This window comes from Toxorhynchites rutilus, chromosome 3 (assembly GCF_029784135.1).
Source record: "Toxorhynchites rutilus septentrionalis strain SRP chromosome 3, ASM2978413v1, whole genome shotgun sequence".
Classification (NCBI taxonomy): domain Eukaryota; kingdom Metazoa; phylum Arthropoda; class Insecta; order Diptera; family Culicidae; genus Toxorhynchites; species Toxorhynchites rutilus.
The window spans coordinates 222,187,355-222,203,644 of NC_073746.1; the positions used below are offsets into that span (position 1 = coordinate 222,187,355).

Consider the following 16,290-nt stretch of genomic DNA (forward strand, 5'->3'; position numbering starts at 1 on the left):
TTCGGGCCGGCTAATCTGATGTGGTGAGAGTAGTAAGCCTTGTTAAAAACTAATTTTGTTTCCAGGTGTCAACATTGTATAGTTGTCATCGCGGATACACGTTTTCACCGTGAAGTTTATACGGAAATAAGGATCGTTCAAAAACTAACAGTACTGTACAATGTTTCCCTCTCTTCGGGAATTGAACACAGGACGTAACAGAAACGAAAATATACAAAGAATCCATAATAGAAATTTTCGCTAAATTTAAATATGAATGCAACTACTAGTCAATTTTGAATATATATGGCAACACTGTGAAAATGTTGGAAATCCCATTTTAGTATATTTATCTTTGTCAACTGTTTTCCTCATCAACCAATCAGGAGTCGAGTTGCAAGTGGTCCGAGTTTGACAGAAAAAGTGGTTCGGAATAGGCCCCCTATTGTCATGTCTCGTCTCAGATTCAATGGCACCCTAGTATACATGTTCCACGTCGCTCTGGGGATCACCTGTCGTGTTCTGACAGTTGCTACGATCCGCAGTTTTCCCCTACGTGTATGACGACATCCCGGGGCGTTCCATGGCTCGACGTACTGTTGTGTACGAAACTTCCTACTTGTACCCGACATCTCGGATTTAGAACTTGTAGTTCCGCTCTATCGCGCTGGTCACTGTTTTCGTCGTCGTTGTTGCTTCCAGCTTCTGATTATCCCTTGATCCAGGCTTCCTGGCAGACAGTGATAGCATTTTCACTGAAATGATACGCCCGCGCGCGATTTTCATGCCTAAATAGAGGATACAGTCATCACTCACCAAAGAGAAACCATGCGCTCACCGGAGAATATATGAAGAGTCAGTGTGCGCTAGTTGGGAGAAATCTTGGTGCGAGTGAGTCCCACTCTCTTACATTTTCTTTACTCTTGGGAGCTCGAGTGTGCGAAAACCTGTGACCAGCACTGAAGCGCGCTGATCCGCACTCTGCCACACTGAGGAGTACACTGAAGAGTAAACTGAAGAGTGCAATCTCATTCGACATATGATCCACACGCTTGTTTCACCTCGGTTCACTTTTTTCAGCGAACCACAGCGCTAAGTTAATTGAAAGCCATTTCTGTTCTTTCACCTGTGCGCATCCACCAGAGCGCGAGCCAGAGCACCAGTCAGAGCGCACAGGTAAGAGCTCACCAAAGTATATTCTCCAGTGAATTTATTCGCTGCACTGTAGAGTGTTTGCGCTCTCTTTCCACACTCTAGCACGACTGTGTGTTGAGTGAAAAAAAGCTTATCTTCCATCATTTTGCGCTCGCACACATCTAGAACTATGGTGATTATAGACCAAAGAAGAGCGTTCTCGCTGAAGATGACGGAGAAGGTGGGTGAATTTAAGTTTCTTTTCGCTACACAGAGGATATGGGAATCACTGCTGGCAGACAATAAACTCATATGCGCCTAGGCTTCGCGGACATCATCGGCATCATCGGCGTCAACCGTAGAGCCGTAGTGGAGGCCTTTGCGCCGTTTAAGAGGGAAGCTACGAGGATTGGACTCATCATTAACTCAATTAAAGCGAAGTACATGATTGCAGGCAGATAGCGTGATAGTTCGTCGGGTGCTGGTTCTGCGATTATGTTGGATGGGGATACTTTTGAAGTGGTCGATGAATTTGTTTATCTTGCCACATTCGTATAGTAATGATGTGAACCGCGAGGTAAAAAGGTGGATATTGGCAGGACCCTTTACGGATTGTGTAGCCAGTTGAGGTCCTGTAGCATAAAACTCCGCACAAAGTTCGCGCTCCATAGACACTGATTCTCCCGGCGGTAACTTACGGCCACGAAGCGTGGACGCTGAAGGGAGCCGATGGGCGGATACTTGGAGTTTTTGAGAGTATAATACGTGGATGTTCGATTTGCGGATGTTAGGGGCGATTGGGAAGCTGCTGCCCAGGAATGAGTTTTCCGGGTATTCCAAAATGACCCGGTATCCACATAAATATGGGGATGAGGCGATACGACGGGTGTTGGCGGCTGCCGCTTCTGCTCACAAAGTTCGTGGAATCGTCTGGGAGGCGGTGCCAGGCTGAAATGTCTGGTGCACTGACTGTCAGAATAGAGATCTGGTATCCGTTCACAAAACTCAAACTCTAAAACTTGACAACCAGTGCGGGGATCTTCTTTTTCTTGAATGGCGTTAACGTTCCCTGTGGAATTTTTGCCGTCTCAACGTATGCATTAACTAGCGTCATTTATTAATACTTAATATTATTGAGATTTCTTAAGCCAAATAACACGCCTTGAATATATTCCGAGGGGCAAGCTCTGGAATACGCGTGACCACAGTGCAAGTCGGAGGAGATTTCTCTGACGAAAAATCCCCCGATCAGAACAAGAATCGAACCTGAACCTCCGGCATAATAATGTAAGACACTAACCACTCGGCCACTCAGCCAGTGCGGGGATGCGATGTGCAAAAAACTAAATTGTGCCACGACACTGTTTATTCTATACTTTCTTTTGCAATAAAACACCTTCATAGCTTTTTAGGCTATTTATTTTTAATGTTTACTTCTTATAAGCACAGCTATTACATTTTTGTACGAAATATATAAACGTTTCGTTTTAGGAATATTGGTTGAACCATAATATTATCTGCATTTGAATAGAGTTCAATTGTAATGAGAATAAGCGAAATGATCCATATTGATTCATTCAGAAGTTAAGATATATTTATGAGGTAAAATATGTTTTGAACGAAAACGAATGGGTTTTGGTACTATACAGCAATGCTCAACCTTTATTTCTCTTTGTTAATCAGAAATCGTTGGGTAATGAAGAAATTCCGAGTCATTTCGTGTTTTCATATGCTGCGTTCTTGTTTTGTGAGACATATTTGTTCAACATCTTTTTCTTTATGGCATACTCATACACGTACTCTGTCGTTGCGTTGTCGAAATTGGTATAAACATTGTATGATTTACATTCAGTGTTTTTTTTGTTAATTTTTCGTTTCGTATTTGGTACCATCTTTACCGTGTTATTTTTATTTTGTCAATTTGATGAGGTAGAAGTATCGACCAGATTTACTTTCCAGTATACATTAAAACTAATTACGAGCCCCTAAATATTCTTTTTTGTTTTTTATTCACACAGGTACCTACAAAATGATTTTCATTAAGGTATCTTCATATGATGTGCAATATTCACATTCTGTAAAATATTCCCTTCGCTGTTTCAATCTCGTATGGCATTTTAAAAGTATGGAAAATGGGTTCAAAAATTGGGTTTATTGTTCACGCAATTGGTCAAAATACAATGAAATGCAAGTCTTACCATTACATGAGTCCGGCTCTATATGAACGAAATATCCTAATAAGCATAAATCTTATATAAAGAATAACCATACTATCTTCAAAACAACTCAAGCAATTTTAGGAACCGTCTAATATCTGTTCGCTGTCTCAAACTTCAATGACTTTTAATAGTACCAATCCTCGTTTCCAAATTTTATATTCCTAATACCTAAAATATGCCTTTCTTAAACAAAGCCTATTCCTAATACTAACAAGGGAAAAACCAAAAAGGACACTCACTAACAAAGATAATCACAGATGTCGTTAAATTAGAACAAACTAGAAATTAGAAAATGGAAAAATAGAACAAAACTGGGGAAGAGCAAAGTGTTTCAACAAACATGATGTCTTAAATGCAATGATTTACTGATTCATTTGAAATGAATTCTTTGTGCCGAATACCTCGCTCATCTGCATTAAACAAACATGGACATCATCGTGGTTGACACAGTTCCCTATTCGCCATTGGAACCATCATTTAATAAAAAAGTGAAAACTATCCATCGACTTTTATACACCCGAATTTAAAAGCAACGCCTATTCATTAACTCTCTGTAATTTACAGAACAAAACACGATCTTTTTCACTTTTCTGTAGCAAAAGAAATAAAAAGGTGCTAGTCTATTGTGTATACTTAGAACAATGCTCATATATCGGACACCCCTACATAATAATAATGTGGGCGAAATAATGTGAACAGCTGCGATAGTAAATTCATACCAGCTCCAAATCTTTAACATTTCCTCATATTTTGCTTAACTCTACCACTCCTTTCTGAATAAAATATATTCTCTTAATATAATAATTATACAAACTGGATACTTAGAAGTAATCAATAATATAAATATATAAGGTACATACGTTATCATCAGAAGTTCCATATTTTTTTCGTTCCACGTAGCTAGATGATGAACTCGAACCTGGCTAAATATCAGATACCGGTCAGTCATCTGTGCCCATGCATTCGATTTGGAAAGATTGATTAAAATATCTCACAACTTTACACTCTTGATTATTTTTTTTATCGAGCGCCTAATCTCAACAAACTGTAAAGAGCACTTCCTCCGTGTTATCTCTCTCTCTGTCTCTCGTTATCAAATCTACAGAAAAATCCTGAGCTGGAACAAACACATTCACAGTTTTATCACTCGGTTGAACCGCTATCAGATATCACCACTTTCAGTCGGCCAGTTTCACTGGCTCCAGGCTACTAAATCATTACAAAAAAGTGCTCTCGCTCCCTGATATCAGCTGTGGCTTGATTTTTCTGCTGTGTTATTATTCATGGCCATCTTGTGCTCAAAGTACACTGTACAAAAAGGATTAGATATATGTATAGTGTTCGTGTTCACATTTCAATGTGGCTGGGCAACATTACTGTTTTAAGCAATAAAAATTATACTCTTTCTCTCTCTCTTGCTAATCCTAGTATTATCTTACAGTCTCATCATTCGAATCATCAGTTTGTTAATCGCTCATGGTTAAAAATCTCACCAGCTGAACTTAGAATTCCTCCAGTACTTTATCCAGATTCACACTGTTACCGGCTTTGATATTCTCCAAAATTTTGTTTACAAACTCTGTTGAGTTTCCGGCAATTTTTATTTCTGTGAAAATAAAAACGGAAGGATTGGGTGAGTATGATAGGTATTGTTATTACAAAAACGAAAACTTACTGGTGGCAGATTTAACAATGTTATCAAGCTTTTGGTTATATTCATCTGCGTTTTCCGTTGTACCTTGGCTACATTTGGTCACTAGAATTTGCTTCATGTAGTTGAGGCCATTTATTAGTCGCTCTGCAAAAAAAGAGGAATAATATTTTCATTATCATCCGATAGTAAATTCCGGGTTGTTTAGGTGTGGGGTTTCGTGCATAGCTCCAGTCGAGATTTCAAAGAATGAATTTAAGGATTTGCAAAAATAAATTAAATTAAAAAAATAAAAAATAACCGCATGTGCCTAAATGGCGCCCCTTCTAGATTTACTTGATAATCCTACAACTACAACGTTCACCAACTTAGGTTTTTTCACAAACTATGAAACCTACAACATTTTGTTCAAAAAATCAAATGTAGAAATGGTTTAAAAATACCAAATAAATTCAAAAAAAAATATGAATAGCCCATGCATTAACCAACTAGTCCTCCATCCATCGAAAGATGGACACTTTTGGAGGAAGATTGTTTTTCATGTTTTTTTCAGAATTTGGACAAAATTCGTTTTTGAAGCAAAATGAATTTTTATTTTTAAAATATTTTTTTCACTGTAATTTTTTGAGTTTTTTTATATTTCTGAAAATTTTAACAATTTCCCAAATTTCACTCTTTGATCAAAATTTGAAGGTAATTTTTTAGAGTTTTTTGACGTAGGACTACGTCTTTTATTTCTGCAGTGAGGTGTAAGTTAAAAGTTTCGAAAACGAGAGCGTTTGATCGTTAATACCTCTTTGTCGGCTGAACAGAGTGGTATGATAATCACTTAATTAAAAAGATAAAATATCCAAGAGTTATATATTGTTAATTAATAGCTTAAAAACATGTTTCAATAGCTTAAAAATTGCTTTGAAAGCAGGCTATTGAAATCACACTAATCTGTATATAAATCGGTGCCCGCTCGGACATATCTCAAAAACGTGGTTTGATGTTTGTCGAAGCCGACACGGTTGTCTGACAATGAAGTGTCTTTTTCAAGGCAGGTGAAGAAGGAGTTATGGAGTACGGGCGGGTGTAGAATTTTCTCGCCCGTTCACCAATGCAGTATGCTCTTCTCTTTCAATCCCATTTCTTTTCAACCACCGGATCAAACGGAGGCTTTAGTGAATAACGAATATCGATGATAATTCGATATAGATTGCGTACAAACGGTATCATTGACTATGGATTCGATACCGGAGAATATGGAATATAACGGGTATTTCAATAAGGACGCTACAAAATACAATAGGGTCAGCAAACGACGCCATATTATTTCCCGCTCTCTTGACATTTCTCTTCAGTAAAGTTTGCCATTTCATAATGGAAAGATATACGATCCCACAACGATTCGAGATTTTTAAAATAAGTAATCTCTCTTGCGATACTGACACCATCGGGCGATGAGGCTAAGTACTTATCCAACCGCCCTCGTAATGGCATCAAATGTACTTTCACATGAATAAAGAATTTCATTGATATCCAGGACGTTTTTGTTTTATTTAAAAAAAAAAAATGTAGCGCTCTCATTGAAAAACTCGATATCATATGGAGTAGAGAGTATTTCACCATATCAAGCAGGAATTGAATCGCATACTGACTACAAAAAACAGTAATACAATAATACAAAAAATAATAGTTTTCGAATACTGATTAATTAAATTGCATACTGCCTACAAAAAAAAACAATAACACCAATGCCAATGGATAACCAATGACAAATTTAATAATCTGATAAATCTCGTCTCTGTTCATGGACTGATTGCGCAATAACCGTTCGATTAGTAATCGAAACGACATCACTAGTGGTATGATAATCATTTTATTCGAAAGATACAATGTCTGAGAGTTATATGCTTGCTAGCTTGCTAGCTATTGATTGTATGCTTTAAAAACATACAAATCTGTGTATAGGCGGCACGAAAACCAATGTAGTTATAATTGTGAAGCTGGTGTAGAATCTTCTCGCTCGCTCACCAAAGCACTATTTCGCGTTTCTATTCCACTGCCGACCTGAACCTCTAGTGAAAAAAGAATTTTCGATGAAAATTCGATACATTGGGAATAAGCTCATAGCGTTTTTATATTTTTTTTAATTTTACAACGATTTGTTTGTTGTTTGGCAAAGGGTTCATTCGATAGAACTATTTCTGCTCTACAAAATTATGTTAATTATATTTTTGAGTTGATTATTTTTTTTATTATTGGCTTGGCCAGGAGGCAAAAATCAACATTTCCGATACCTGCTCCTTTTTGCTTTTAATCGGCTTTTTGACAACACGGAAATGGTTTGCAAAGATAAAAAATGGCGACTTAGACTTGGTGAATACGATTCGAAAAGATCTTGGGCTACATTCTTACAAGATCGAATTACCTCAAGAAATAAAGCCACTTGACCATATGGAGTGCCGAAACTTCTCCGATTGTAAAAACACAAAAACTTAAAAAGAACATTCAAGAACTAGGCATTCAAAATTCTAATTCACAGCAATAAGCAGCTGAAGTGTAAACATAATATTGGTTTACTTCATGTACTAATGCTTAATAGACAAAATTGGAATCTGGCAATGAAAAATGTTGATTTTTATCACAAAATCATTTTGAGCGATGAGGCTCATTTCAGGCGAAATGGCTTTGAAAACAATTAAAATATGGGTTATTTGTCAGATGCAAACCCACATGGGCTTCAAGAAATACCATTGTATCCACAAAAAATACTGTTTGGTGTAGTTTTTACCACACGAGAGGAGTGGTTGGACCGTATTTCTTCTTCCACTAGAACAACTATCAATGTTACCGTCAATGAAGAGCGCTATCGCGACATGTTAGAATATTATTTTTGATCAGAATTGGAAGATCCTAATATCAATGATATGTGGTTTAAACAAGACGGTGCCACTTGCTACACAACGCACGTTACAATGGATATATGGAAAAGTAAGTTTGGTGAACGTGTTTTTTTCATCTCATTTGTTTATTTATTTAGGCTCATAAGCATTTCAGCTGTTACAGAGCCGGGTTTTAATCGTGTACATGTGTACATGTTTATGGTTTCTATAAATTATAAATTACACAGTAGCAGCCATTTAGACATAAGAGTATTTTCTCTTTTCCATTACATTATGCTAAATTACACAGCAGTAGCCATTTAGACGCATTATTCTTTATGTTCTTCCATTGTTCAGCAGACCGGACAGCGGAGATAGTTGATGTGATTATTGTTGGGATATCAATAGCACAACAGCCCGATGTTTCTTGCAGAGCAGGGCAGTTGTATGAATGAATCGATCTTCATTCGACCGTGGATCGATCTCCATCGCTGAACTTTTGAACTCACGGTCGATCGCTAAGTAAGCGAACGCGTAACCAATGTGGCCACGAAAACCCCTCGTGGCGAACGTGTAATTTCGAGAAATTTACCTGGGGCTGTCAAGTCACTGGTCTAGGCCAACAAGCCACCAACTTTAGAAGAGCTCAGAGACAACATCCAACGCGAAACTCGTAACATTCCGGTCGAAATGTGTGGCCGAGTAGTGTTGAATCGGGTCTGATAGATCGACTACTGTAAACGGGCCTGTGGTGGTAAAATGTAGGAATTGAACTACAACCAAAATAAATTAGAACTCAATATCTCAAAAAACCTGTATTTTAGTCAAAAAAAAAAGTTGAAAAGTCCTTAACCAATTAACGACCAAACTGTTAAATTGTTGGCGTTACAGAAACCCCAAATCAAGAATTATTTTTTCCCGTTCTTCCGTTTTCCAGAAAGTGACAAAAAATCGAAAAATCGCCAAACTAAAAATGGCCGAAACCTTCATTTTTATTTCTGTAGGAGGATCAATCCAATGGTTTTTCCTACATCACAATATGTGTTCTTCTATCAAAGTAATACTGTAAAAAAGTTCACATTATTTTGAATTTTGTAAGGTTTTGTTTTTTCTTATTTTATGTGAGGTTATATACTTTCCGCACATAGTGGATTTGAACCGAATTTATTGCCTAATAAAGTTATACAAAATTGAATGAAATTGATAATAAATGATAGCTAAGAAACTAAACTAGCATTTGATACCAAAACCTTACTATATGGTAGCTTTCCAAAGCCATGAAATATTATCAATGTTGCTGTTCGATTTATCGAACGCTTGGCATAAAACGGGTTAATGAAAGACCCGTTATTATAAAACGATTGTTGCGCAGAATGTCGTGAAGCCAAACATGGAAAGATTACACGATAATGACAGAGCGAGGAAAGAGGACAAAGCGCCTTCTCATACTGTGAATCTGGTTCAGAACTTGTGCCGGGTAAATTTGACCGACTTTTCAACCAAAGATGAAAGGCCTCCTAGTTCATCAGATTCAAACCCGTTGGATTACTTCGTATGATCATACATGATGTCGAAAGTAAACGAACAAAATGTACCAAAAAGATTGAAGGCGGTGTTGTTCCGAAACATATGCCGTAAATGATAAACATTCTATTACCTTTCTATTACCTTTCATTCAAAACAATAACCAATAAAATCTAAATATCTGGTGTAAGTTTGTAGAGTTTGAATTTGTATGAGAATATATTGGACACGGTGTATACAAATAAGATTCTTAGCAAATGGAACAAAAAATACGAGAAAACAACTGTGTCGCCTAGTTGCAAAACCGGCCAACTCCAAAAAGAATAATTTTACAGGAAGGACGATCTTCTGTTGCATCATGCCATGTTTTATCTAGTAACTGTAGAAGACCAACAAGCGGATTTTATTCATTGAAATTCGGTAAAAATGACAGAGATTACCTTCCTCGACTGCGCAATCGAAATTGAGCAAAACAAATTGAAATATGATCGAAAAACCGTTTCCACCAGAAACTAGAGTTTCCAATTGAGCTGAAACTGCATTTAACACTCCGTCTAAGAATACGTAAGAAACAATTTGGGAAGTGGAGGTGACGTTTTGAGAGGACGGAACAATCCAAAAAGTTCGAGATGTGCCACCGGCTCAGTTGCGCCCGTCGGAGTGTTAATAAATAATACTGGATCTAGCTTTATAATTTCTCCTAATTTGCATGAACAAGGTTAGAATAGAATTTTTGATGATTAATGGTTCAGACGTTATTAAGCATGGAACTGAACAGAACTATCATAAAAACGTTACACTGATGGGGAGCTTCATGATGATACAATAGATTGACATATCAAAAGAGTGGCAGAAGAGGGGCAGAACAATTAATTCATCGTGTACCGTAGGGCTTCCAATAACGTCAGCGAGACGTATGATTCAGGATGAACAAACTGACTTAGAAATATGCTAAGACATATGACTATCTCATGTCGCTGTACAATTTCCAAAATCGCAGAAGAAACACTGAACAAATTAATAAATGGAATCAACTACGGAGAACAATTCCGATCTAATGGATCTCGACAATTGACTTAGCGTCTAGAATTGTGGGCAGCCTGGAAAATCCATTCAAACCCCCAATACTGGAATAACATAAAATGAGTTACGGAGAACGGAGATAAAGAATCCTAACAAGTAATCATACAGGTACACCATGGTGGGCTTCTCCATTTAAAAGAGGCAAAAGCAATAAGACAAACATCGATTCGTTCTCTATCGAGAGGAATTTAGAATACAATAATTGGAAAATCAAAAAAAAAAGGTAATATTGGAAGTGCAACCTCTTGGGCATCGCTAGCCTATTGTTAGAATACTTCAAACAATACTCACTGTGCTCAGTTTCAAGCCCGTACAGTTTAATTTTATTGGCCTCGTGCTGGGCTTTCTTCTTCAAACGGCACGCCCTCGAGGCAAGTTTGTTTTTCTCTTTGCGCGTTTTGGGCCGCGCATTGAACGGAAGCTCACTCACTGGAGTCATATCGTTGATCACTCGGCCGAGCTTGTCCAGCTCCTTGCCGATGTTGTGCAACTTTTTCGGATTTGGTGTTAAGTCGTTCCCGTCGCCCTTGCGTGCCTTGCCACTGTGCTGTAAACGAAGGTTCTTAAGAAAATTTTTGAAAGAAAACATTTTAATTGGAATTTGATCCCCGAAACGGCGTGATGGTGACCCATGCGCCTAGAGAACTGACAGGTCACCGACAGCAAACACGGTGCAAAAGAGCTCTACAAACCTTGATTCCACGCACAGAACAGTTCGGGCTGAAGACGGGATCAGTAACTTCGTTCAACACGTGGGGATCTTCTGTTTGTGTTTTTATAACCAGCCGCTGGCCCTTCGGGCCCTTGGCTTGCACGTTGTACTGCCAGAAGTACCTCTTCGATTTCGAGCTACCGATTGACGTGGATCCTGATGCCTTGGTGGTGTCTTCTGTGTCCGAATCGTCTAGAAAAAAAACACAGAAAAGAGAATGTTACACGATAAGATTTTAGATGATAGTAGGGTCATAGTATAATTTGAAACAGAGCTTATATATATAATTTTCAATAAAACCATGAGTTGGACAAAAACGAAACTATATGAGAAAATTATTTTGCTTTTGAAATTAAATCTCAATCAAGCTACAATGCTCCTACTGGTCGGTTCTGGGATGTTTCGACACAAGATGTTTGGAAAGCTCTCCCCTTTCGAAACACTTACGGAACTTCTCCCTCCTTCGTTTGCAAGTCGGTCCGTATCTTCGTTCCCTGGGATTCTGGTGTGATCAGGAATCCAACAGAAAATAGTGTGTGAAACTGTCTGCTACACTCAAATTCTTTGAATGACAGGATGTTATATAGTTCTATCCTCTACAGTTATGAAAACATTATTCATTAGTATTAGGGGAGCCGCGGGTAAGACGAACAGTGGGGGTATGATGGACAGGTGGTTAATTTGTATAGTTGCATTATGAGTTTCAAATTTCTGTTGATGGGAAACCCTTCTACATGCTATTCTATAATATTTAAACCATCCTATGACAATGCATACTGATCAAAAGTGGAATAGAGAAACAAAAACCGAAAATCAAACATGATTCCGCGTGTGGATGTAACTAACGGGGTGAAACGGACAGTCATATCCATAATCACATCCAATGCATGATGGAAAGTGAAGGGAAGAAGGGATTGAACTCTTTTTTATATTGTTTTCTCGTTTTGTTCTATTTCAGTTATTGGACGCACAAACACTGGGAGAGAGTGAAATTATTCCTCTCGCGAGCGATAAACCTCTACGCTTCGTATGTTATGAACCTGTCAATATCCCCCCACTACATGTCTATTATACCCGCACCGATTAAAATTATGTACTTTTCGGCATGTTTCAGTAAAAAACATAGAAAAACACATTTTTATTAAACATTTGGCCAGTTATTTCGAAAACCAGTATATTGAATTGTAAGAAACTGGTTTTAAATTTTTGAAAACATGAGTTTCCAAAGGTACAATTGAAGTTTTCTTTAACATGTCCGTCTTACCCCCACCTCCACTACATCAGTTTTCATGTGGCATGATAATGTGTGACGCTACATTATCATGCAGGGGTTCGAGTTTGATCCCCATTCTGTAGAGAGGATTTTTCGTGAAGCTTTCCCACTAAGAATACATTCAAGGCGCGTTATTTGACATAAGCAATCTCAAATGATAAATGACGCCAGTTAAAAATACATGCGAAGAGACGACAAAAGTTCCTCTGGGAACCTAGTGCAACTCAAGGAAAGAAGATATGAGTTTAATGAAGAGAGCCTAACAAGAGAGGATGCTTGGAAGGCAAAAACTTATGAAATATGGCTCTCACTCGCTCGTAGTTTCTCTTCACTGTAATGTGCCGAGGATTTATCGACATAGACATGTAGTCGTGTCTATCCTTTAGTTCGAGGACATAGTGAACGCGATGCGACGCGTGCGCGGGCTCGTTTGCGGCTAAGACAAACCAGACAGTAGGGGGTCGATTCGGACCAGTTTTCGGACCAGCTGCTGATTGGTCAATCCTTAAGGGTTGCCAATAATATTTGAAAATACAATTCGACATAATGTACTCATGGTATGTACTCTCACACCGGTTTTCATGATGAAGCATAACAGAATAATGCAATTTGAAATACGCAACAATTTCCCTTTACATCATCGAAATGTGATTATCCATAGAATGTATGATACGAAAACATATGTTAGGGACGTGAAAAAATAGTTTCCGAAACTTCATCTTATTTGGAAACTTGACATCTCGAATTGTTCGGCATCACTGTTGCTAGCACTTGGTTCAAGAGTAAGAGGAAGAAGTCAGTTGTCACGTCTTGGGCCTGATTCTCGAATACACTTCACGACGGAAACGAAATAAACGGCACGCCATTGAACTACGTTTTACGAGTTAATAGAATTGTCGAAGATAATAATGAGTTTTCAGGCAGAATGAGCACTTATCAAATAAAAAATCATTAATGAAAATTAACTTCTTCGTGGAGGCGATCTGGCGTAGTGGTAACATCCATGCCTCTCACGCTAAAGGTCACGAGTTCAATTCTCACTCCCGACATTCTTCCAAAAATGGAAGTAAAAAGTGACGAACCAGCCAAATGAGTTGAAAATCACTATAATACAGACAAAAAAAAACTTCTTCGTATCAAACTGGTATTCAATGTAAGTGGAAAACTTTGTTTACTTCATGTGATATAATAATCTCATACAAAAATTTCATCTGAAGATAGTTTGATATTATAATGATAAGTTTAGTGGGAAACTAATCTCGTATACAGATGTCGCCGTACCGTTGTCATCGCGGATACGTTTCATTCCGTTTCCACCGCGAAGTGTATTCGACAATCAGGCCCCTTGTCTTAGGTTTGCGGGAAAGCTCTTTCGTTCACGAATGCGGAATTCAAATGCAAACCGCCAGGACCTGACCAAGGTGCCTAGAAGTAAATCCTAGGGTGGGTCAACTTGCTAAAACCACTCTTCAGCCATCTTGAAAGTCTGCTGTGTTTTGTTTGTAAACACCAACCAACCAACCAAACCAACTTAGTGACGAAACGGCCTCACCTTAGGATGTACGCCTTGGACCTGACATAGCCTGACGCGATGCGATGCGGATATCAATGCGGTGAAACCGTTTGTGGAGTGTTTTGCCGTCTTAGGCCGCGGTGACACTACCTGCAGCTTCTCATGAAAATGTGACTGCACGAAACGCATGCAATCGTGAGAAGTAAACAACTACATAGAATTGTATTGGTGTGGTTACATTGCTTCCCCCTTGCTTCGTTCGAATTCGTCAGCTTTTTCGAACAAAATTCTTTGTTTCTCTTTGTCAGTTATCGTACAATCAAATTTTCGTGCATACTCCGAGCCAATGTCACCTAGGCCTTAGGTTTTGTCGCGAGTGAACGCAAGTGATGGTTGCCAGACGATTTTCATAAATATCTTCCCAATCGAACTCATCGAACGAAAATAAAAATTGAGTTTTTAAATTATTATTTTACACTATTCTAATTTACACAATGCATATTATGAAAACCACTCTTAATGTTTCTTGGTTTTATTCTAATAAGTTCTAAAAAACATGATATTACGTTAAGGACTTTACATTTACCATGTTCACAGAAAAAACGAGGTTGCGTTACTTTCTGTGTATTAGAGACAGGAAATTGCGTTACGTAGGGGCGGAAGGGGTCCAAAATCCGGATTTTTAGCGTTACGTAATTTGTGCACGACGCCTATGAATGCCTCGATCTGCATCCTCCATATTTTTTACATTATTGGTCCATAAAACAGCAGTACGCTTCCGTTTTCCGCCAGAAAAGTCTTCATGAACTTTCGAAAACATTTTCATGAAATTCATTTCATAATAAACTCAACCTCAAACCGATATATCATAAACAATGCAGTGCTATCAACCCGGGCCATACAATTTCACTTCAGTTTACACATTGTCACTCAAAAATGAGCATATCGCCTTTCAATACGCTGCAAACTCGTGCAGACTGAAAATAGTGCTACTTTCTTTTCACGCTCAATAAAGAGATCACTTCACCTTCATACAGTCTCGTCTCTCTTCACGTCCATTTCTTTCATTCTTCACACCAAAGTGAATATATCAATTCGTGAAATGAAAATGAAAGCTTTTTATATCGAATGAAAGTGTTTTATTTGGAATGAAAATGTCGTTGTATCTCGAACTGTATTCACTGAAACTAATGAAAATGACGATGTGAAAGAATGTGCAGTATACTAGCAGGCGTAATCAGTTGTGGGCGCTGGTTGTAAGACTAATATGCCCTCATATGCCTCTTTCAATTCCAATTTTGTTGAAAGACGATCCGGGAAGAACCAGTTTGGAGAAATGAAATCAAATGAAACTTTCAATTGAAACCAGTCATCGTCCTTTCACATGTGAAACTGAAAGCGACAAAAAGCCCATTCAAATGATAATGAATAGGTTACTTTCAATCGTCAAGTGAAAGCATTTGCAGCAGAACAAAAACGAAATTAAAGAAACGACGATGAATCGTTACTAAAAACAAGTTCACTTTTTTGCTCGGCGGTTTTTGATATGGATAATTCTATGTGTCAAAGTATTGTGTGAAATTTTGTGTTGCAAACAAAATTTCTTGTGCCGAAACATTGAAAATATTGCAGAATCATTTGGTGACTCAAATATGTCGAAAACACGAGTGTATGAACGGTATAAGACATTCAAAGAAGACCGAGAAGAGATAAAGAGAAGAGAAGAGAGGGCGACCATTCACCTCTTCAACTTATTCAAACATCGACAACATAAAAGGAATGATACTCGGAATTCGTCATTAGGGTTTGAGAGAGCTAGCCCGTGAATTAAATATATCTCACGAGACCGTTCGCCATATTTCGGTTGAGAAAAATATGAGCGCATTAGAGAAGTCGCAGCACTATTAGTGCCAAAAAGCCAATCCTCTCCAAAAATTTTATCGCGATCAAGTGACTGGAGGCATACTCGAATGGTCAAATTCTGATCATCCAACGCATAATTACTGGCGATAAGATTTGGCAAACGGCCAGATTTGTGGAAGGATAACACTATAATGCACCAGATCGATCATTGTGAACGAATTCTTGGCCAAAAATGGCACGAATGTGATTGAATAAGCACCGTACTCTACAGATATGACCACGTGTGACTTTTGGCGTAGAACTACGTCTTCCAGGAAGGGTACCAAATCACCGAACCGTGGTTCTTCCGTACTTCACTTTACGATCGTTCAAAATGAGATTTCTCGATTTCTGGATTCGAGGCCTCTTTTGGTCTTCCAGAGCGAGGTGCATCTGCGCTGCTTGTACGGCTCATTTTAAATTCACTAAC

At 38.3% G+C, this 16,290-nt stretch overlaps 1 protein-coding gene across 7 annotated transcripts in view; it reads right to left on the reverse strand.

Annotated features, from left to right (window-relative positions):
- Positions 1-2,746: 2,746 nt before the first annotated feature.
- The window catches only part of LOC129776189 (protein CREBRF homolog), a 39,780-nt gene continuing 26,236 nt past the window's right edge, over positions 2,747-16,290 (reverse strand). For 6 of the 7 annotated variants that reach the window (XM_055781677.1, XM_055781681.1, XM_055781678.1 and 3 more), the window contains exons 3-6: positions 11,153-11,364; positions 10,752-11,022; positions 5,008-5,130; positions 2,747-4,938 (exon numbers count right to left, since the gene is read on the reverse strand). In XM_055781677.1, coding sequence (XP_055637652.1) covers positions 4,835-4,938; positions 5,008-5,130; positions 10,752-11,022; positions 11,153-11,364 — 710 coding nt within the window. In that variant the 3' untranslated portion in view covers positions 2,747-4,834. The remainder of the gene's footprint in view (positions 4,939-5,007; positions 5,131-10,751; positions 11,023-11,152; positions 11,365-16,290) is intronic. The other variant, XM_055781676.1, reaches the window with a different exon arrangement.